General features: G+C 51.1%; 1 protein-coding gene across 12 annotated transcripts in view; it reads right to left on the reverse strand.

Moving 5' to 3' along the window:
- The window catches only part of LOC105463895 (DENN domain containing 1A), a 547,224-nt gene that overhangs the window by 30,023 nt on the left and 494,742 nt on the right, over nt 1-22,459 (reverse strand). For 6 of the 12 annotated variants that reach the window (XM_071078298.1, XM_071078305.1, XM_071078300.1 and 3 more), the window contains one exon: nt 1,428-1,481. The exons of the other annotated variants lie outside the window; for them this stretch is intronic. In XM_071078298.1, coding sequence (XP_070934399.1) covers nt 1,428-1,481 — 54 coding nt within the window. The remainder of the gene's footprint in view (nt 1-1,427; nt 1,482-22,459) is intronic. 12 annotated transcript variants of the gene reach the window in all.

Raw genomic sequence — 22,459 nt, forward strand, 5'->3', positions numbered from 1 at the left:
AGTTTCTTGTTGCTGCTTCTGTCTTCTTTCCAGTGACAGTGAGCAGACATATTCTAGCTCCTTGCCAGCTGTGCTGATGGGGTTTTGGGCCAACCACAGTGTGATTGGGGATATGCGATGGATCCATTGTCACATGTGGCTGGGAGTGTGGACTCACGACGGTCATAGGGGAAGGTATCTAAGTCCCCCAGGCCTCCCCTCTAGCCCTCTAATTCCCACCCACAGCAGGTAAGGGAAGGAAAGGAAACCTATGCCACAGAATGGCCAACATCCACCCAGAGAGCAGCTACCCGGTGGATGCTGGGTGCATCTCCCCAGGTGAACAGACACAATCCACCTGCTCACCTGCATGCCCCAGCCTCTTGGCCTTCACAAGATGGATTTGAACATGTGCATTGCAGAGGGTGGGAGGGCTAGGACACTGGGTTGTGGGGTACTCTCTGGTTGGCCACAGAGTGGTGGCCACACTGAATGGTAGATGGAGAAACTTTTCTCTTGGTAAACAGCCCTCACCTAAAGGTCCTGGAAGGTTTCCCACTTTCAAAGCACCTGCCAAAGTTCGCATGGCTCAGCAAGGCCGAAATCTGACCTACCATGGAAAACGGCTCCACTGATGCTTAACACGGGACCCAGACCCAATCTTTTTCCATGGACAGATCTCTCTCACCTCCCACCCCATTCCCAGGTGACGGTGGCTTTATCACATGTTGTCCTGCTTCTCCATCCTTACTTGGCTTTTTTTTTTTTTTTTTTTTTTTTAAAAAGACAGGGTCTTGCTCTGTCACCCAGGCTGGAGTGCAGTGACACAATCATAGCTCACTGTAGCCTCAACCTCCTGGGGTCAAGTGATCCTCCCATCTTAGCCTCCTGAGTAGCTAGGACTAGAGGCGTGCACCACCACTCCCCTCACCTGGCACTTTACATGGGAAGGTGGATCTCCAGGGAAGGCCTGGCAGGGGAGCGGTACCTGTCTCCATATGAGCGGGTTCTGTACTCTCTGGACATAGCCTCTACCTATGGGAAGGTACAAATGCATTTCCAGACCCAGATCTGGCAGGAATGAGACCCTTGTCCCCGGACTTCTGCTTCCTTTGTGAGGAACAGGGGTATGGAGGAAGGTTTTCAACCCCTTGCTCACCCTGTGAGGCTTGCTCAAAGGATGCATACACAGCACACACACCACACAGTGGCCCCCTTGCTACCTATGGCTCTGATCTGCAAATCACCAAACTTATTCACAAAAAAGCGAGAGAAGCCCAGAAAATGCAAGCTCAAGTTCATGCCACACAGAGAGGGAAGCTGAAAAACCCAATTCCCAGTTTTCTTTTGCCAGGCAGGAGGGTCCAAACTCTGGAGGTTTAGTCAGGCTGAGGGGAGAATGGCTCAGGCAGTGTTAGGTGGGGAGGGCAGAACCACCGGTTACTCACGGGCCTCGAGCGCTGTATCTTGGGAGGCGGTCGGGTGGGACGCAGTCTCTGCAGCTGCATTAAAGTGGAAACTTAAAACATCAGGACGCACTGAGAAGGCTCAATGCATTTCTACACACGGCCGGGGGGAAGGCACCCAGTCACCCAAGCCAGAGCCAGAGCCAGAGGGCCATCCTCGACGCCTCCCGCCTCACCCCCACTGTCCACCTTCTGAAGCCATCTCCCCTGCTCATTCTTTCCTTCTAGCCTTGTTTCCAGCCTGGTTACTGCAATCATTTCCCAACAGGGCCCCCAGCTCCGCCCTCCACTATGCTCCACACAGGCTGGGAGCCCTTCCCAGGTGCAATAGGGCCAGCCCACCTCCTCTCCAGACCTCTCACGCCCTGTCCTGTCCTTGGGCGCCCGCTCAAGGCTCGGGGCTGGCACTGCATGTCCCCCAAGACCATGACCCCACTGTGCCCCACACAGACCTTTCTCAGCCTTCACCCATGCCTTGTTTCCTGCCTGCCCTCCGGGTGGAATGAGCTGCTCCAGCCAGACTGGCCTGGCAAACGTGCGCCTGTCCTTCAAGAGCCCGTCAGGTCGGATGCTGCCTCGTGCCTCCTGCTATGTGGTCCCTCACCCCTGCGCCCACGGAACCTTTTACAGGTCCGTCTCCAAGGGGGCTCATCCCTGTGCCTGCAGGCTCTGTGGTACTTGGGGAAAAAATCTGCTCAACAAATGTCTGATGAACAAATACAATTTGTACAAAATGATTGGCTTCTGAAATCAGGATTTGAATCAAAACCGGTAGAGCACAGACTTCTCAGCTCTCCGCTCAAACCCTTTATCTTGAAAGCCCAGCAGTGTCCTTTCAACAGCCTGCCTGTCTTGATGCTCTCACATGCGTGGGAGACAGGGAGGCCGAGTAAGGAAAGTGAAAATTCACGCGAGACCCAGGCCGTGGACCCACAGCAATCCCCAGGAGGCTTCCGGTTATTTTCTGCCCATTCCATCACTCAGGTCGGAATGTATCACTCAGGTTAGACGTATCTTTCTGATACATCTAACAAGATACATCACAAAGATACATCTAACTGGACACAATCCAGACTTGCCTCAGCCAAAACAGGAGCCAATGTCCCACGTGGCCGGTCCACGTTAAGATGTGCTCTAAATCCCAGCACTTTGGGAGGCCGAGGCGGGCGGACCACCTGAGGTCAGGAGTTCAAGACCAGCCTGGCCAACCCCATCTATACAAAAATACAAAAATTAGCCGGGCATGATGGTGCATGCCTGTAATCCCAGCTACTCGGGAGGCTGGGGTGGAAGAATCGCTTGAACCCGGAAGGCGGAGGTTGCAGTGAGCCGAGATCGTGCCATTGCACTCCAGCCTGGGTGACAGAGCGAGACTCTGTCTCAAAACAAAACAAAAAAAGATGTGCTGTAAATGCAAAACACTGGACTTCAGAGACTCAGCACGAGGAAAGAATGTCAGACGCCTCAGTAATAACTTTTAGATTGATTACATGTTGAAATGATAATCTTTTGGATATATTAGGTTCATAATACTAAAATCAATTTCATCTGCTTATGTTTCACATTCAGAATTCCACATGTGTCTCCTGTATGAAGCTCCCATTATGTTTTCCTTGGACAGCGCTGATATAGGGCTCTACTGAGTGGGAGTGACGCTTCAGATCTCAAATCTGCCTTAGAACTTGTTTTCTGAACCTGCCCCACTACTCCTAGAGGGCAGGGCCTGTGTCCCAGTTGTCCCTGGGTCCCTGGTGCCCTGCATGGAACCTCTCGGGGTAGCTCAAGGGGAAAGAGGGCCCAGGGACTTAGTGGAGGGTTCCCCACTTGTCCCAGTTGTCCCTGGGCCCCTGGTGCCCTGCACGGAACTTGTCGGGGCAGCCTGAGGGGAAAGTGGGCCCAGGGACTTGGTGGAGGATTCCCTGGTGGCACATGGAGAACACGTTGGGATAGAATGACATTGCGGCTTCCCAGATCCTATGCCATTAGCTGGGCATGAGGGCCAACCCACGCTTGGTGACCCTTCTTCAGCTGGTGGCTACCGGGGAGTTGGGGGTGCTGCCTAGGGATGGGCAAGGTCGCCACGCTTTTTCCCCTTCATGGCTTACAGGAAGTGTGTGGGGTAAAGGGGAACAGCCCCCCACCCCTCGATTCACACTGTTCATCAAGAGGAAGAGGTGATCAGGGAGAGGGGAGCCCAGCCCCCCACACTGGTGCACAGGCTGCTACCCTCTGTGTAGACACCCCGCTCTCCTACACCACTCCCCCCAGTACTGCTTCTCTTATGCTTGGCCTTTCTACTTCGGGGGAACCATCTTCTCCCGCCCCACTGTCCTCACTGCTTGTCACCTCTGGCCTGGGCTATTTCCATTCCTGCTGGGTGTCGGTGCAGCAGAGTGCTCAGGAGGCAGCCTCTGGGGTCAGACAGTTTTAGACAGAACCCCAGTTCTCCCATTTACTCCCTGGGTTACTCCAGGCCCACGATTTGACCATTCCAAGCCTTACTGTCCTCATCTGTGAAGTGCAGGTAACAGCACCGCCTACCTGAGTGCGCTGTTAGGAAGATTCAACGAGATGATGGACGTCAGGTTCTTTGCACAGTGCCGCCAACAGACATTAGCAACCATTACCATCAGCAGGTTTCCCTGCCTCCAGCCTCTCCCCCTCCCAGTCCATCGCCTACATTTGTTTCCAGAGTGTACTTAAAAAAAAATGCCCACCCAATCTTGGCACTTGGCAGCTGAAATCATCTCAGCGGAAGGCCGGCATCTCACAGGGTGTCTGCTGAGAAACGCCATCCTGGGAGATGCATTGTATGAAGGGAAAAAAGGAGGTTCCCCAGTCAGGCAAATCTGAGAAACGCTGTCTTCTGTCTTGCTCCTTTCGGGGATTCACAATGCCTGTTAGCATAGCAAAGGCTGGCGAGTCTTGCAAGAAAAAAACCCACCCAAACCAGGCAAAAACCTATTAACTCTTTTTCAAAAAGTCCTATTTCGCAACTTTATTTGAACATAGACTTGCTTTCCCTATAACACCCATGAATATCCCCTGGCAAATGCTGTCTGAAGCGTTCAAAGCCCTCCAGATTCAGGGCTCCACCAGCCACCTCGGCAATCTCATCTCTGGTGAAACCCCGCCTCAACATCCACAGCACGTCGGCTGTCTATCAGCTCACTCACTGCTCTGTTTACCACAGGGTCTAGTAGACTACTTGATACCTAAAAGGTGCTCAGCAAATTATTTTTGGCTTAAACTTCCTGGCACATGTAAAAACACACCAAATGTCCATTCTCCAGATTCTTATTAACTTATTTTCTTTTGCTTGTCATCAGAAGTGCTGGTTCTTTTGCAACTGAATTGATAAATGGTGGGAAGAAGGCAGCCTCTTGACCACACCCATCCTAGAAGTTAGCAGAGTCAGCCAGGCGGGGGTGTAATGATGCCAAGAAAGAGTAATGTGGTACAGATGTCCTGGCGCACCCAGACAGATAAAACCCAACCACGGCAACCAAGAACAGGAAGCCACGCTGCCGCTTCTGACACTCGGGGAGTTTTCCCTGTGGGTTGGTGGCACGAAGCGATCCTATCACCAGAGGAAACGCACAGGGACAGGGGGCTGCACTCACGGATCCTGGGCTTGTTCTGATGCTGGAGCATAGGACGGGGACACCTCCTATGGGGTGGCCACCAGGAAGAGAAGGGTGAACTCCCAGGGGCTATGCATTAAAGACCCCCCCCCACCCTGGGGCTGGGGGGAGGGAGAAGGGGAGGGCTGCACTAATTATCAGGATGCCCTGCCAGGAGTGTGCAGGCCCTGGGGACCAGAGCTGAGGCTGGGGACAGGTGAGCAGCTGGACTGTCACCAGTGGATTAGACAGTAATCTCATGGGAGGCAGTCTCAGATTTCGGACACTAGAACATGTGATGTGTGCAGGGCCCTCCTGCTCCACTGCAGGGGCTCCAGGCCTAGCTGGTTTGCTAAGTGACTTTGGCAAGCAAGTGACTTCCCTGGGTCTCAGTGTCCTCATCTGTGAGCACAGTCACGAGGGCCCTGCTGCAGGGATGTGGGGCATCTGATGGCACTTCACGCAGGGCCAGGGGCACAGTGGACACGCTGCCGGGGGAGGCCTCTGCTTCCCAGACAGGGCGTGGCGGGGCCATTGGCCATGGTGGTTGCAGTTTCCCAAATAAGCTGGGGTGTCCCCAGCTGGGGACACAGATGGGGGACGAGTACTCTGGAGGCCATTAAACGCCGGAGGAGGTGAGTGGTAGTGATTTGGGTGGGAAGAGGGGGTAAGGAGATGAGCTAGGAAAGGATCAACTCAGAAAAGCATGCCGTCTTCCAGAGAGTGGCCCTGGTGCTCTGGAAGCTGAAGCCAGCACTAGCTGAATGTAGGGACTACAACAGTGTGGTGTGAGGCCCGAGAAGACGGCAGAGCTGGCCAGGACTCAGGGAAAGTTATTCTGAGGCTGGAGCGGTTCCTCTTCCACCTGACTCCGCTCTGGTTCTCCGCGTCCCCGGCCCATAGCCCAGGGCTGGGCCCCTGAGCCTGCTCCTCTTTCACCCTGGCGCTCCTGGTCTCGCTAAGTGTCCCTAGTGGCCATGGTAAAGGGAACAGATTGGAGGGAGGTAAAGCGATCTGCTCAACACCCCCAGCTGGTAATGGGCAGAGCTGGGAGTGCTGACTGTCATCGGGAAGGCCTCTTGACCGCTGACCACTTGAGCGCTCTTTCCACCGCCGAAGGAAAGGAAGGTAAAACCGGAAGAGTTTTAAAGTAGACGCAGCAGAGAATCGAAGCGGTCTGGGCATCTTTGCATTGAGGTCACATTATATGTGATCCTCTGTCCCCTGGCCGGGTTGAAATGTGGCTACACAGACTGCTGTTTCTTAAGTTAGTTCAAAAAGACTGGACCTTTGGCGATCTTTTCCTAAGAAGAGTTCAGTTCGACAGTTCCTCCGGCACTTCCCGAGCTGGGCCAGGGTAGGAGGGGTGAGAGGGCCGGCGAAGCGGGGAGAAGGCTGGAGGTTTGGTCGACGCAAAGTGCCTGCCTGCCTGACAAACACTTCTGGAGGGGAAGCAGATGGACTGTCCCAGAGTGGAAGGATCCCTCCTATGTGGGTTTATGACAACCATTTGGGAGCCAGGACGAGGGGGATTCAGAGAATAAGACACAGTCCTTGTCCTCAAGGACTGCAGAGTTTGGTGGGATTTGACCTACATGATGGGAAAATATCTTAAAGTGAAAGAAGTATTGGTGGGGTAAACCCCAAGACATAGACTTCGGGTTAGAAATACGCAGGTTCACGAGTTGGTTCTGTCATTTTCTAGCTGACTTCAATATTGGCTCTGCAACTTAGGCGAGTGATTTAACCTCTCTTAAGTCTCAGTGAACTCTTCCGTAAAACGGCAAGATTCCCAGGTTACAAACCCTGGCATGAGGATGAGAGCACAGTTACAGCCACAACGCGAGGTTCGGTTTTGATATCCTGAGGATGAAATGGGACCACTCCATCTTCCATCTCCCCATGGGACCCACAGGTCTTTCCAGCAAAGTCCTATGGATGTGAGGACACTGGTTTTCCAAAGTTGTGTGCTATCAGCAAGGTTCTGTTGAAGGAGACTGGATTTTCATAATCTCTTCTATTTATATGATGTGTTTTCCTTTCAAAGCATTTTAACTTCTCCACTTTCTTTTGAACCTCACAGTCCCTGGTGAGGCAAGTTAGAGAAGGATTATTTCCCTGTTACAGAGACAGGAAACAGGAGGCCCAGAGAGGTTAAGGGACTAGTATGAGGTCACACAGCTAGTAGCGAAAACTAAAACAAGCAGGTATTCTTAGCCCATTGTGCTATCCTTGTCAACTAAAATTTCCAAAGTCACCTGGAATCCTTTCTGACATGGTTTTTCTAATCCTTGTCCCTTCTGAAGTTAGAATCTGTTGTTAGAGATCTGTGCCTCAGAGAAAAGGCGGATGACAGAGTAACTGACACCTTCTCCTTCTTTCCTTATTTAAGAATCTTTTTGTGGTGCTTTCCAAAGGAGGCATGTGATTCATTTGTCTATTCATTCAACAAACAGTGCGTGGCGTCCCAGGCACAGGGGCACGTGTCTGAACAAGACTCTGGTAGAGGGCGCTGTCGTGCAGGGGGTGCAGAGGAAGGTCTCTGACACGGATTGGAGGTGGTAGGGAGTGTGGGGACAGGGGAACCACAGTGGTCCAATCAGACAAGAGTGGGGCTGAATATGAGGACAGGGCAGGCCAGGACCTGGGAGGGGCTGGGGGAGGTCAGATAAAAAGAGGGCCTTGAATGTCAGGCTGAGAAGTGCGGATTTTCTTCTGAGCTCCGTGGGAGGGATATAATCAGACACAATAAGAAAAACCTTGACGCCCGTGGTATAGAAAATGCATTGGAGGAGGATGTGTGGGCTTCTAAGAACAGATACTCCCCTCCAATCACAGGAGCCTGCCCAGGCCTCCATATTGTCAACCCACCCGCACTGGCCACACCACTGCTGGGAGATATGAACACAAGAGAGGGTAAGACCGAAGGTGTGATTGACACAGAAGTCCCTGAGAAAAGGGGACCTCTTTGGCCTTTGTTGGTCTCTGCCTGGCCCTCGGCATCTCTATCTGTCAGCCGTGTGGGCCAGGTGAGTATGCTCATTGGATATGAAACCGGCATTTATGAGGACAGCATCTGATTTGCAGTTAATTTGTTGATGCAGCAAAACACATTGTTTCCAAAAGGTCAGGAGGGGAAGGCGTGTTGGAATATCAACTTAATTACCTGGGTGGCATGGATGAGTGGGCGCCCTGCACGGGGCTGCAGGGTAGAAAATGCTTGACTGCCAGGTGGTGACTTGGGGGCAGAGAGTGCAGTGTGTAGGGGAGGGGAGGCGGTGTCCCTGCTGCCTGGGAGCCAGCCTGCCTGTGCTGTGGGCAGAGCCAAGGCACTTCCTGCTGCCGGTGCTTCCAGGGCCTGAGCAGCTGCTGCACACTCACCAGTGCAAGGCTCCTCTGCGGGGAATGAGGGCTGCTACCCATTTCACAGATGAGGGCAAGCAAGCACTTGCCCAGGGTTGCCCGGAGCAGGTGGATGACAGGCCCTGAGAAGAGGGCCAGTGAGCTCATCCTGAGTTAATTATGGGCTGGGGCAGGGGTGCTATGATGTTTGTGTATGGGGCAGAGGGCAGGAAGCTGTTTAGGAATGGACTCGTGGATTCACTCAGTCCCCAGTAAAGGGGACATCTGGGACCATCCCTTCAACATCCTTGTGCCGTCAGAATGAGTGTCCCCACTTCACTGCTGGGACAACAGGGCCACATAGAAGGTGAAATATCAAAGTTGGTGGGAGACAGGCCAGACCCCAACCGGGGAGTGGTACAGGTAAGGAGGCAGAAGTGAACAGAAGCTGGAGGTCACAGGGACCAACCAGGTTCACTAAAGGCTGAGGACTGTGCATGTAAAGATTGGGGTGGCTGGGGAGGGGAGGCCAAGAAGGTGGGGTGTGACTGATGGCAGCTGGTCCATGACAGAGCTAGCCTCTGAAGCTGGCCCCAAAGGGGGTCTCAGATCCTCTGCATGCAATGTGTACTCTGAATTCTCCCTTCCCTGCCAGGCACCTACCTGCCTCAAATGAAGGAGGCCTGGCCCCAGAGGGGGAAGCAGGATAGGCCCTGCCATTTCTCAGTTTGTCCCAGGCACATGCCCCAGTCAAATACATGGCCAGGAATGGAGAGGGGGAAGAGAACAAATTCACAATTAAACTCTGTGGCTGTTTAACGAGGAGAGTGTTCACCTGGTTAATTTTCCTGGCTAGTAGCCACATCAATGCTCTGACCTATGCATGAAACAGACCCAGTTGGGAGGGGAAGACAAAGCTTTCTGTAGCTTTACAAAGGGCCTCTGGGCCGAGAGCAAGGCTCCTCTACTCTTTGGGACTGGAAATCTGCTATTATGCAAGGCATGGAAATAAAAGAGGGCTTCTTTTGATATGCCTCCAAAAAGGAGTGCATTGAAGCGATATTTTTGTGGAGTGTCTCCTTTGAGATGCCCAACAAGCTCTCTCGCAGGCACAGCTCTCACCTAGCCCCCAGCTCCCATCGCTGTCCCCGATCTTCTCCGTCCACCCTGGATGAGGGCTGTGCTGCTTGTTGGGGAGGATCAAATGCTTGCCTCCGCTTCAGAGCTTCAGCCAGGGCAGCTGGAGAAGACCAGCCCCCTGTGTCATGTAGCGTACAGCGTGCTCCTTGCCTGAGCCACTCAGCGGGGCACCCAGAGGAAATGTGGGGATCCTGAGGCCTGAAGCATTTGCAGAGATAACAAGCTGTCACTCTAGAGGGATGTTCCTTGCAAGATGCTGTACAGGAAGGACTTGCACGTCACGCTGAGGAAGAAGTTTCCACGTGGTGAGAGTCCCCTCACACAGGGCAACAAGGACGTGTTTCTTTAGGGAAAGGAAGGGAGGATGAGAGGGGTGGGTATTACTCAGGATATCCCAGAGGTCCTTGCGACTCCGAGACAGAGGCTCTATTATGATTGCTGCTCTGTAGACAGGGAAAGGGAAGCCTCCTGCCCAAAGGCACAGCACATAGGTAGGACGCACAGAGGTGGGGCTGGGCTTCACTCTCTGAACGGCAGACTCCACAGTGAGGTTTCTGGGTGCCCCACGACTTGCCCTCCAGAGGCACCACCTGCGAGGGAGATGAGGGGGTGCTCAGGATTGAAGGGGGTCCTGGAAGAAAAGCCGCAGCACCTGCCACGGGGTCTGGCAGAGATGGTCTCCGGAGAGGGCACGCTCACGATTCAGGGGCTCACCAGTCCTGTCAACGACTCTCTCTGGCTGGGTCCGGGCACTCTCTTTGCCGTGAGTGAGTGCTGAGCTGAAAGCCGTCTCAGACTGGTCCTGAAGAGCAGTGCATTCTTCCCCGATGTTGACAGGAGTAGTATTTTGTAGTGGTGCTGGTTAATTTGTAGTGGCATTTGTGGTTTGAAGCCTTGTCAAGATCCCTGATTACTTCCCGTGCAAGGAGCTCGGCTGACGGGGAAGTTCACATGCTGAACAAAAGCAGCGAGGCAGCTGTGAGGGAAGGCTGTGTGGGGGCCGGGTGACCCTAGCCGCTTGGGGGACAGAGGCGGGGGAGGGAGGAGGGCCAGCAGTGGGGCAGGGGGAGGGGAGCCCTTTGTTTTTAGTCGGGTGCAGGTGCACAGTCTGAATAGGTGGCATCCCATTGGCGGCCGGAGGTCGGGCACCAGATGCGGCTGGTGCCTGGGCAGGGGCAGGGACCTCACTGACGTATGCCATTCTTTGCCCAGACAGAACCAGGAGGCAGGCGCCTTGCTGCTGGGATGCATCTAGGGTGCCTGGGTGACATTCCCAGGAGGAGGGGGACACAAGGTGACGTTAGAGGAGGGGCTTCCAGATGTTAGGGGAGATGACCTCCTCCCTGGGGCTACTATTTTCTGGCACTTGCTACGTACCAGGCCCCGTGCTGGGAGATCTACATGCGAGGTCTCTATTGATCTCAGCAACCCTCCAAGAAGGTGAAAGATGAAGAAACTGAGGCCACGTCACTCAGTTACTTGCCCAGGCCAGGCCTGACAGCTAACTGGTGGCGGAGCCAGGATCCAAGTCCAAGTATGCCTGACTCCAAAGAAGCCCGCACTCCTCCCAGGAGACCCGACATACAACAGCAGAAGGAAGATGCTAAAACATACCTCCTCGGGTCGAGGGGGCTCCTCTCTCTCCCTGGAAAGTCCTCCCTCTGACATCCTTTGGGACTTTTGTCCTGCTGAGTCTGTTCTGACCGCACAGAAGCGTTTGTCTTTGTAGCCGCCTGCATTTCACCAGGCCTGTGTCCCTACTCGGTGAGAATTTGCTCAGTACATTTAAGGGCCAGGGCCAGCTCAGCAAAACCCGGCTAATTTATCATCTCCGGAATGATGTCTACCCCAACAGGATGCAACTAGGAAATTAGAAGCAGTCTCCTGATTTTGCAGAGGTTCAGAGACGAGCGCACAGCACCCTCTAGAAAGGGAGTCCGGGACTCCTCGGTCAGGTCACCACGAGCCTCCAACTGTTCTCCCTGCCACTGGCAGCCCAGGGGAGCTGCTCACATCCCTGTCCCTAGCAGGCCATTCAAGACCCAGCCCTTCCCCCCAGAAACCCCACCATAAGCAGCTCCTTCTTTCCAGCCAGCCCCTCACGGGCCACGGCCCTTCACAGCACACGTGCTGGTCCTACAAGCCCTTCCCTCCCTCACCACGTGATGGATTCCTGCATCCCTCACGACTCTGTTCCCTTCCCCCAAAAGTCCTCTCTCTCTTCCTGGCTCACAAAGTTGGGCACTCCTACCTCTGTCCTTCCCCTAAGAAGGTGAGTCCTTGAGGGTTCACATCTGGCTCCTGGCACAAGGCCTGGCACGTGATCAAGTTAAAGTAAATGGCTGCCCAGGAGTGGGGAACTAGCATCAAATTATCAGTGAAGCCATCACCCAGCATCTGAATAATGCCAGACCCGCCAGTCATTGTCCCCATCATTGGAGTTACTCTGTCTGCAAGACTGGAAATATTACTGGCATGCTTCTGATCAGGAAAAATTCTCTACCTACAGGTTTCCTAGCCTAACGGGTTGAGCCCCAGGGCCATCCCCCAAAGCAATAGACTTTTCGAGTGGAATGCAAACGTGGAAGCAATGGGAAGCTTAGATATGAAATATCCCAAAATTTCCCTAGTGTGTCAGTTAAAGATAGTCAGGTTCACCAGACAGAAGGCTTTTTTTTTTTCCTTCCCTCAGAACAAATGGACGGAGAACCTGGTTTTAAAATTCCTGGACCTTGGAATACATTTCTATCTGTGTCAAAGTCTACCCATCCACCGCCTCAACAGAGTTTAAAATCCTAGCTAATAGGTTAACAACTGTTTTTCTTCAGCTTCAAATGAAGAATATCAGAAGGCTGGGGGAATATGCGGCTCTCCAATTTGTACGGACTGCACACAGCTCCCTGCAATGTGTGTTTGACAGGACTGACATTTTGTACCGCTGTGAGATGGGAAAACGTGTGACATTTTTATTCATGGTGGCGTACGCCCTTGTAATGATCAGCTCTGGTCGATGTGCTTACCGCAGCAGCCCCTGAGCCCTCGGAGAACAAACAGGAACCCAAGGTGCCAGCAGTTCGACTGCCTTATTAAACACCGCCAGGATCCTAACGAAGACCAACTGCTGGAAAATCTCACTGTCAAATCCTCAAGGACATTGTCAGCGCACAGCTAACTGCATATATTTTTCATTTAAAATACTGAAATCCAGCATTGTGCCATTACAACCGAGGGGAGGGGCGCCCACTCCAGCGGCCATTCTGTCAGCTGTTTCTTCCGAGCTCCAGATGCTAGAGCCGGATGCCCGGTGGGGTTCAGAGCTCAAAAAGGGGCGGCAGAGATGGGGCACCGACTTCCCAAAAGCTTGGCCCTGCCTTCAGGGTGAATGGCTGAAAGTTACAGGGCTCCCGTAAGAGTCCCCTGGAAAGGCAACTCACCAGCTCCTTTTGCAAGCCTAAGTGAATCTGCATAATTAGGAAATCTCTTCTTCCCCCAGCCAGCCCTCTTCCTGTAGGTGCAACCCATTACGTCCTGCAACTTGGCGCTAATCAGCCTTCTGCTTGGCGGTAGACCTTAAGACATCTGCAGGAACACATGGCTGCGGTAGGTTTCACACCTTGGCAGAAAAGCTGTGTGTCAGGGTGCCCACCTGCAATCTCACCACTTGCCTCAATGCAAAGGCCTCAAGGTCAGCGTGCAGGAGGACCCCCTCCCTTCGGCGGTCATTTCTAATGCTGGTGCACACTGATGGATGGGAGCCGATCACTTGGCAGACCCTCAAAGCCTTCTGTGGTTGTTAAGCTAGATGCTTTGGTTATGGCTGCACACACTCATGTATAGGATATATTTATTTTGTAAATATGCATTATTTATACAGTACCTCTATTTCCATACTCCAGTCCTGATGCACCAAGATACACGCTACTATTTATTTATGGGGTCCTTGGCGTAACAGGCCTAACAAGAGGCCCATGTGTGGTTCTTGCAAGTTTGCAACAAACTGTAAGTGGTTGGCTAAACAACTGGATGTGCTCCATCCATCATAGGTACAGGCCTGCATTTTAAGGGGCTGCCCATAAAGTTGGTTTAGCATAATACTGTACATCATCCTTGGTGGAAATGACCTGGGGGCTGAAGAGCTGGCAACCTGCAGGGAAGCAGCCATAACATTCCACACCCTAGGCTGGGGAGAGGGGGTGGAGTAAGTTACGGGTATCCTGGTGCTTACAGCACCCTGGGAGTATGAAAAGGAAGGTGGTTGGTAGACAGCCCCAGGGAAAATGCAAGGACAGTGAAGGTCGGGGGAGTTGTACCCTCTTTCCTCCAAGCAGGCTCTTCTGCCCCTGAGCAGAAACTTCTACTCTTGGGTTGCTGAGGGAGGTGTCCATCAATCCTGCACACCCCAAGGGACATCCCTTCCTCATGGACTGCACTTCAAGCCTCATTGGAGCGTGCTGGCTGGCTGAAGAGGAACATAGCCTGTGTCCAGCCCCGTGCTGTTCTATGATCAACTTCAACAGTTCCCACGCAGGACATCCGGCTGCCCGCCAAGTTCTGTCCTTTGGGTCTCCTAAATGTCTCTCGGATCATTTTCTCATCTTCACCCCCATAAGCAGTGTCCCAGATCAGGTTCCCACCAGCCCTGGCCTGAGCAATGTCCATGGGATCATCAGTGGTCTCTCTGCCTCAACTACTTCCATCCCTTTCCACAGTGGCCCAGCATACATGTTCCCAGCTGCTATTTCTCTGAACCCTCATTGGCTCCTAGGCACCTATGGGATAAAATTCAAGCTCCCCCACCCCTGAGAAGGGTGGGAGAGCCCAGGTTCCAGTATCAGATAGGCCTGGATTTGAATTCTTGCTCTGCCACTTACTGTGTGACCTTGGGCAAAGTGCTTAACCTCTCTGAGAATTAGCTGTCTGGGGATCATCATAACTGCATCAGTCTTAGAGGGCAGTTGAGAAGATTAAGTGAGACAAAGCTTGTGAAGGGGCTTGGCTGAGACATGGGAGGTCTACATTGTAAATGAACACCCCTCAGTCTACCCAACCCCTTTTTACTCTCCATGTCTTGGTTAGTCCTTGCCATCCCTTCCTCTGGGCATGGCCAGGTTAATAATTTCCTTAGCCTGCAGGCACTACTTGGCTCTGCCAGGGTTAGGGACTGATGGTGGATGTGCAACAAGCAGCCTCTGGCATAGCACTCCCGTGGCCATGGGGCGGGGACTCCCCGCACAGCCACAGACACAGAGCTGACTCTCTCGGAGGATCTTGCTTGTGGGATATAATTTATTTTCAATATTTTATGTTTTATTTCCCCTTCCCTGCTGTGATAAACTCCCCACCTTTGGCACAGAGAATTCTAATCTGAGAAATGTCTCCTCTGGTCTCGCTGAATCAGATTTCCTGCTCTTGTCCTGTTGGGCTCAATATCTCCCCGGCAGGGAGCTGGATTCTCAGCAGCTCTGACACAGACCTTTAAAGAAATGCTGTGTGTAGGCTCTGGCCAGTCCTTTGGCAGAGAAGCCCCGCTGTCACACCGCTGACGGTGGAGCCTCGGGGGACTCAGGATCCTGTCTCTCACAACCCGGCGCCACATGCGGGGATTCTAAAGCGCGGGCAGGCGCCGCAGAACAAGAGCCACTGCCTTTTGCTGGATTTCTCCTGCTCCGCTGAACTGACTGACTATTCAAGGGCACAAGGAGTGAGTGGACCTGGCCTCGCCTCTTCCCTGCGTCACTGCCTTTCCTGACTGCACTCACTCACTACTTGATCACTCCCCAAACTCTCATGGGGCAGCCCGTCTGTGCCAGGCCCTGTGAGGGTGCCAAGGATACAGAGAAGGCCAATTCTGTCCTTTTCTGTGGGACAGGGTATAAATGCACCCCCAGCAAGCCGGCATAGGGACAGTGCTGGCTCAGAGCAGCAAGGGAATGACTGGGCTTGGAGAAGTCGGTGGGGGCAGGGGCTTGCCAAGGGAAGGCGGTGCCTGAGCAGGGCCTTGAAGGGTTAGGAGGATTTTCTGTTCAGGTGGAACAGAAGAGGAAAAGCAGTCCTGGCAGTGGAGATGGTAGGGGCTGGTTCATCCCTGGGTCCCCCAGTGCAGATGTCCATGAAGAGCTGGTGAACAAATAAACATGAGGCGCTGGGGACTAGAGAAGAAGGAGGGACTCTGCCCAGGGCACGGGCACTTTGCAGAGTCTTGCAGGGTGGGCAGGAACTGCCAGGAGTGGAGGATGGCAGGGAGCTCCAGTCTAGAAGGCCCAGCTGTGGTCAGGGCGGGCTTGGCAGGGCTGGTAGTGATTTCTGGCAGGGAGGGTCCTGGAGGCTGGGTACGTCCTCTTGACCATACAGGCAAACCAGTGGTCAGGGAGAGAATCCTGGAGAGGTGCCCACATTCAGGAGGCCGCAGGGCCTGCCTATATCAACTATGTGCTGATGCTTTCTGATGGCCACTGTGCCTCATGGACCAGTCGAGGAGAGAGACACAGGACCCCAGGGATATGAGGAATGTACGGGTGCAGAGGGGCTGACACCTTGGTGGAACTGGGATGCAGCTGGTTTGGGAAGTCTGACTAAGACATTCTAGTAGCTGAAGCTTGTGAAAGAGGAATGAGTAGAAACAGAAGCCTGGAGCTCCCAGAACAAAGGTGGTGCTAGAAACCACAGGTAAAGCGCCTCGTGGCTCCTAAGGGAGTGGAGTTAGAGGCAGAACATAGCCAGGGACGAGCTCCATCTAAGGGAAGGGAGGACCAAACACAGGTCCTAGGTGCAAAGCTCAGCTCAGACCTCCCTCTCTGGCTGGACTCTACACTTCAATCAGTCAGCCATGCTGCAGCCAGTCTAGTTTCTGTTCCTCTTTGTGTATTTTAGTTGAGCTTTTCTGGAGACCATAACTTGTGCCAAAGAAAGGATTTAAAAGGTGAGAAATGCCCACTGCAACTGGCTGGGGAAAGCAAGTGGGGACTGCCTGGACCAGGGGCAGACCCTTCGCATGAAACCAGCTGCCACCTCATCGCAGAGCAGCCTGGAACAGCCACCGTGTTTAGTTTCTCTGGTTTGGAACCCTCCCCATGCGTCTCAGATGCAGCCTGAAGAAGATGCTCACTCCCATCTTAGAAAGACAAGCTCTCTGCCTAGTCCTTGAAGCAGATAAAAAGCAAGGGTGTTAACAAAACATTCCATCTATTTCCCAGTGATCTCCCGCAAGCTGGCCGTGAGGAGCTGATGCGCACCTCATGAGAATGCTGGTGGGGAGACCACCCTGAGGACCAAACTTGTTGAAGTTTAGAACAAACAAAAAGGGCACTTAGAGATGCCTTATGGCATGATCACACAAGCACAAATCTGGGCCTTTCAAACTTACCAGATGGATTCTGTCCATCAGAATTAAGTTGAACCACTCACCACAAGAATGTTAGACCCCTGAAGTCAGGAACCGTGTCATTGCCATCTCTGTTTTCACAGATGTGGCACAGAGTAGGCATCAGTGATGATTTGCTGAACGAATAACCTAGGTTCTTAGCTTCTACCCTTTTCCTCTCCTAGCCCCAGGATTGCAGTGGACTTTGTCACACTTGAGTCTCCAGGAGCTATCACAGGCAACTGCAGACAGCTGTGCCCATCCCTATACCCTGCCTCCTACCTCCCTGGTCTGCCATGCGCTAACCTGCCATTTCTCTTCTGTCCCTCCTCTATCTGGTGCCCTGATTAATGTCTGACCTTGACTCTCAGCCTTGCAGCTCTCTTGGTTTTAGGATCCCCACAGCTCTGGGTATGAACCATTCTCTGCTGTGAGACATGTGGACAAAGAGCTGAGACAGTGTCTCCTGTTTGGCTTCTGCACACATTGTCAACTTGATCTTCTCTCCCTTCTTTTGATAATGGCCCCAATTTCCTTTTCAGGAATGACCCCTTAGGTATGTGCTTCAGGAGGGGCCCTACCTGTGGCACACAAAAAACCCTTGGCCTCAGTAATTGGTTCCGATGGGCATATAATCAAAGTCAGCCCAGGGAGTCAATGCCATGCCTTGCATGGGAGTTACTAGGATGTGACAGTCACTTTCCTGTTGGTCTTGCACCTGGAAGGATTGCAGGCATCTTGCCACCAGGAGGGGAAAGCCTGCCTGATAATGGTCACAGCAAAAGAGGCAAGGCCAATAAACGAAGCCAAAAAAAAAAAAAAAAAAAAAAGGGGTCTAGGCTGAGCGCCGTGGCTCACACCTGTAATCCCAACACTTTGGGAGGCTGAGGTGGGAGGATCGCTTGAGCTCAGGAGTTCGAAACCAGCCTGGGCAATATGGCGAAACCCTGTCTCTATAAAAAAATACAAAAATTAACCAGGTTAAACTGAATCTAGCAGCACATCAAAAACTTGTCCAGCACGATCAAGTTGGCTTCATCCCCAGGAAGCAAGGGTGGTTCAACATACACAAATTGATAAATGTAATTCATCACATAAACAGAACTAAAGACAAAAACCACATGATTATCTCAATAGACGCAGAAAAGAGATTTGATGAAGTTCAATATTCCTTCATATTAAAAACTCCCAATAAACTAGGTATTGAAAAAAATACCTCAAAATAATAAGAGCTATATATGACACACCCACAGCCAATATCACGCTGAATGGGCAAACACTGGAAACATGCCCCTTGAAAAGCGTCACAAGACAAGGATGCCCACTCTCACCACTCCCATTCAACATAGTATTGGAAGTTCTGGCCAGGGCAATCAGGCAAGAGAAAGAAATAAAGAGTATTCAAATAGAAAGACAGGAAGTCAAATTATCTTTGTTTGCAGGTGACATGATCCTATATATAGAAAACCCAATAGTCTCAGCCCAAAAGCTTCTTAAGCTGATAAGCAACTTCAGCAAAGTCTCAGGATCAAAATCAATGTGCAAAAATAGCAAGCATTCCTATACACAAAGCAGAGAACCAAATCATGAATGAACTCCCATTTACAATTGCTACAAACGAATAAAATATATAGGAAGACAGCTATCAAGGGAAGTGAAGGACCTCTTCAAGGAGAACTACAAACCACTGCTCAAGGAAACAAGAGGGGACACAAGCAAATGGAAAAACATTCCATGCTCATGGGTAGAATCAATATCATGAAAATGGCCATACTGCCCAAAGTAATTTATAGATTCAATGCTATTTCCATTAAACTACTATTGACATTCTTCACAGAATTAGAAAAAACTATTTAAAAATTCATATAGAACCAAAAAAGAGCCCAAATAGCCAAGACAATCCTAAGCAAAAAGAACAAAGCTGGAGGCATCATGCTACTTGACTTCAAACTATACTACAAGTTTACAGTAACCAAAACAGCATGGTACTTATACAAAAACAGATATAGACCAATGGAACAGAATATAAAACTCAGAAATAAAACTGCACATGTACAACCGTCTGATCTTCAACAAACCTGACAAAAACAAGCAATAGGGGCCAGGCACAGTGGCTTGTGCCTGTAGTCCCAGCAGTTTTGGAGGCTGGGAGGGTAGACTATTTGAGGCTGGGAGTTCAAGACCAGCCTGGCTAACATGGTGGAACCCCATCTCTACTAAAAAATACAAAAATTAGCTGGGTATGGTGGCACACACCTATAATCCAATACTTGGGAGGCTGAGGCATGAGAATCGCTTGAACCTGGGAGGTGGAGGTTGCAGTGAGCCGAGATTGCACCACTGCCCCCGAGCCTGGGTGACAGAGCAAGGCTCTGTCTCAAACCAACAAACACACAAACAAACAAAAAACCAAAAAGCAATGGGGAAAGGATTCCCTATTTAACAAATGGTGCTGGGAGAAGTGGCTAGCCACATGCAGAAAATTGGAAGTAGACCCCTTCCTTACACCGTATACAAAAATTAACTCAAGATGGATTAAAGACTTAATTGTATAATGCAAAACTATAAAAGTCCTAAAAGAAAATCTGGGCAATACCATTCAGGGCATAGGTATAGGCAAAAATTTCATTACGAAAATGCCAAAAGCAATTGCAACAAAAGCAAAAATTGACAAATGGGATCTAGTTAAAGAGCTTCTGTACAGCAAAATAAATTATCATCAGAGCGAACAGACAACCTACAGAATGGGAGAAAATTTTTGCAATCGATCCAGTGACAAAGGCCTAATGTCCAGCGTCTACAAGGAAACTGAACAAATTTACAAGAAGAAAAAAATTCTATTAAAAAGTGGACAAAGGACATGAACAGACACTTCTCAAAAGAAGACATTCATGTGGCCAATGAACATATGAAAAAAAGTTCAACATCACTACTCATTAGAGAAATGCAAATCAAAACCACAATGAGATACCATCTCACATCAGCCAGAATGGTGATTATTAAAAAGTCAAGAAACAACAGATGCTGGAGAGGTTGTAGGGAAAAAGGAATGCTTTTATATGGTTGGTGGGAGTGTAAATTATTTCAACTATTGTGGAAGACAGTGTGGTGATTCCATAAAGATCTAAAGCATAAATACCATTTGACCCAGCAATCCATTACTGGTTATATACCCAAAGAATATCAATTATTCTACTGTAAAGATACATGCATATGTATGTTCACTGTAGCACTATTCACAATAGCAAAGACATGGAATCAACCCAAATGCCCACCAATGATAGACTGAAAAAAGAAAATGTACACCATGGAATACTACGCAGCCATAAAAAGAAACGAGGTCATGTCCTCGTTTGTCCTTCAGGGACATGGATGGAGTTGGAAACCATTATCCTCAGTAAACTAGTGCAGGAGTAGAAAACCAAACACTGCATGTTCTCACTTACAAGTGGGAGCTGAATGATGAGAACACATGGACACACTGGGGGAATAACACATACTGGAGCCTGTCAGTGAGGGGCAGTGAAGGGAACCAGAGCATCAGGAAGAACAGCTAAGGGATGCTGCGCTTCATACCTAGGTGATGGGTTGATCTGTGCAGCAAACCACCATGGCACACATTTACCTATGTAACAAGCCTGCACTCCTGCATGTGTACCCTGGAACTTAAAGTAAAAGTTGAAGAAAAAAAAATTAGCCAGGTGTGGTGGTGTGCATCTGTATAGTCCCAGCAACTTGGGGGGCTGAGGCAGGAGGATGGCTTGAGCCTGGAAGGTTGAGGCTGCAGTGAGCCGAGATCATGCCGCTGCGCTCTAGCCTGGGTGACAGAGTGAGGCCCTGTCTCAAGCAAAACAAAGCAAAAGCAAAAACCAAAAACCAAAAAACTGGGGTCTGACGAACATGATTGGATACCAAGCCATACCTGAAGCTAGTATAAGCCAACAATTTCTCTTTTAGGTTTTATGTCTCATGTACCCTAACTAAATGTAGACACAGCTAAATTAGGTTGATGCCAAAGTAATTGTGGGTGTGGGACTGGACTGGCCTCTGGTACCTCCAGTGCTAGCTCCCACACGTGCCCAGCTTTTATCCTGCATTCTACTCTCTCACACACACCAGAATATCATCCAACATGCCTTTGGGGTCTAGGGGTGAGTTTGATGTACACAGCCTACACCAGGTGCAGGATACCAGCTTACTTGTCTTGGTTCCAACTGAGGCCTACAAACATTAAGGAGGGCCTGAGATCTGTAAAGATACCACGAACAGTCTCACTTGTGGTCCACCCTTCTGGGATCTTGGGCCACCTGCCCAGGTGGTTGCACTGGCCCTCTCACTACAACCCAGGAAACTGCCATGTTCTCAGCATAGAGTTGGGCAAGAACGCGAGCTTTAGAATAAACAATGCAGCTTTGAATCCTGTTGATTCTGACCTGTGTAACCTTGACTAAGGCCCCATTCTCTGTGAGCCTCTCTTCCTCTGCAAGAGAAGATACCACCTGAGACCCTTACAGGTTGGCTGGAGGGATTCAGTAGGCTAATCTACTGGAATGGCCTAGCATGGTCCCTGGAGATGAAACAGAGACCCATTCCCTCCAGGTCTCAGTGTGGAGCTTGATGGGAGGTGAGCAATTTATCTCCATGACCTTCCACACTGCTCTTAGGCCATCCCAACTGACCTTGCACATATGGGATGCTTAAACTGACTTTACAGTGCTCAAGTCCCAGAAGGAGGGATGATCTGGAAGGTCTGGAGGGGTGGACTGAGCTTGGTCCCTAGCCGTTCTGCAGCCAACCTAAACTTGGGCTGGACAGACGTGGTGTAGCTTAGAGAGCAAATTACTATTTTGCACCTGGATTTTCACTCGGCTGCTGACATTTCTCAATTCTTCCATGGCACATCAGGAGCCCTGGCCTCACTGCAGAGCTCTCTGGCCTTCTCCGGCTCTCTGTAACGAGAGGAATACCACCTGAGGAGGCCACGCTGAATGCCTAATCACACAGCTTCTGAATGTTCAGCTCAATCATTATGAATTTCCAGAATCTGATTTCTCTTTTTTGATTGGCAAGTTTTTCTTCTTGAAATCGAGTATGTCTGGCTCAAAGGAGCAAACCCCAGCCTTGTTAACCTTTCATCAGAAAGCTGTCTCTGGGCTAGCCTGGGCTCTGAAAAGGTGAGTACATGTGGAAAGACAGGCCTAGCCAGCCACCCTCATCAGGGAGACCTGACAAACGCACCACCAATTAGGGGCCACACTGCTTGTGGTCATGGCAGCAAATGAGTCCAAACAACTCCGGACAGCCACCCTATCAGGACTGAAGGGAGGGTAGTGTCGCGGTCACCCTATGGCAGGCACAGAGGCTGGATCAGAGCAGGAGAAGCTGGAGGGAGCAGAGTGGGGAGATCACAACCCTACCTCTGCTCTCTCACACAAAGACATGGATGAGAGGGGAAGAAACAGGGGCAATGGAAAAGGAGAAATATGCTTTGGAAACAACAGGGGTTGAAAGAGAGGTGTGCAGGGTGTACTGCTTCATGGACTGTGGGT

This window comes from Macaca nemestrina, chromosome 14, assembly GCF_043159975.1.
Source record: "Macaca nemestrina isolate mMacNem1 chromosome 14, mMacNem.hap1, whole genome shotgun sequence".
Classification (NCBI taxonomy): domain Eukaryota; kingdom Metazoa; phylum Chordata; class Mammalia; order Primates; family Cercopithecidae; genus Macaca; species Macaca nemestrina.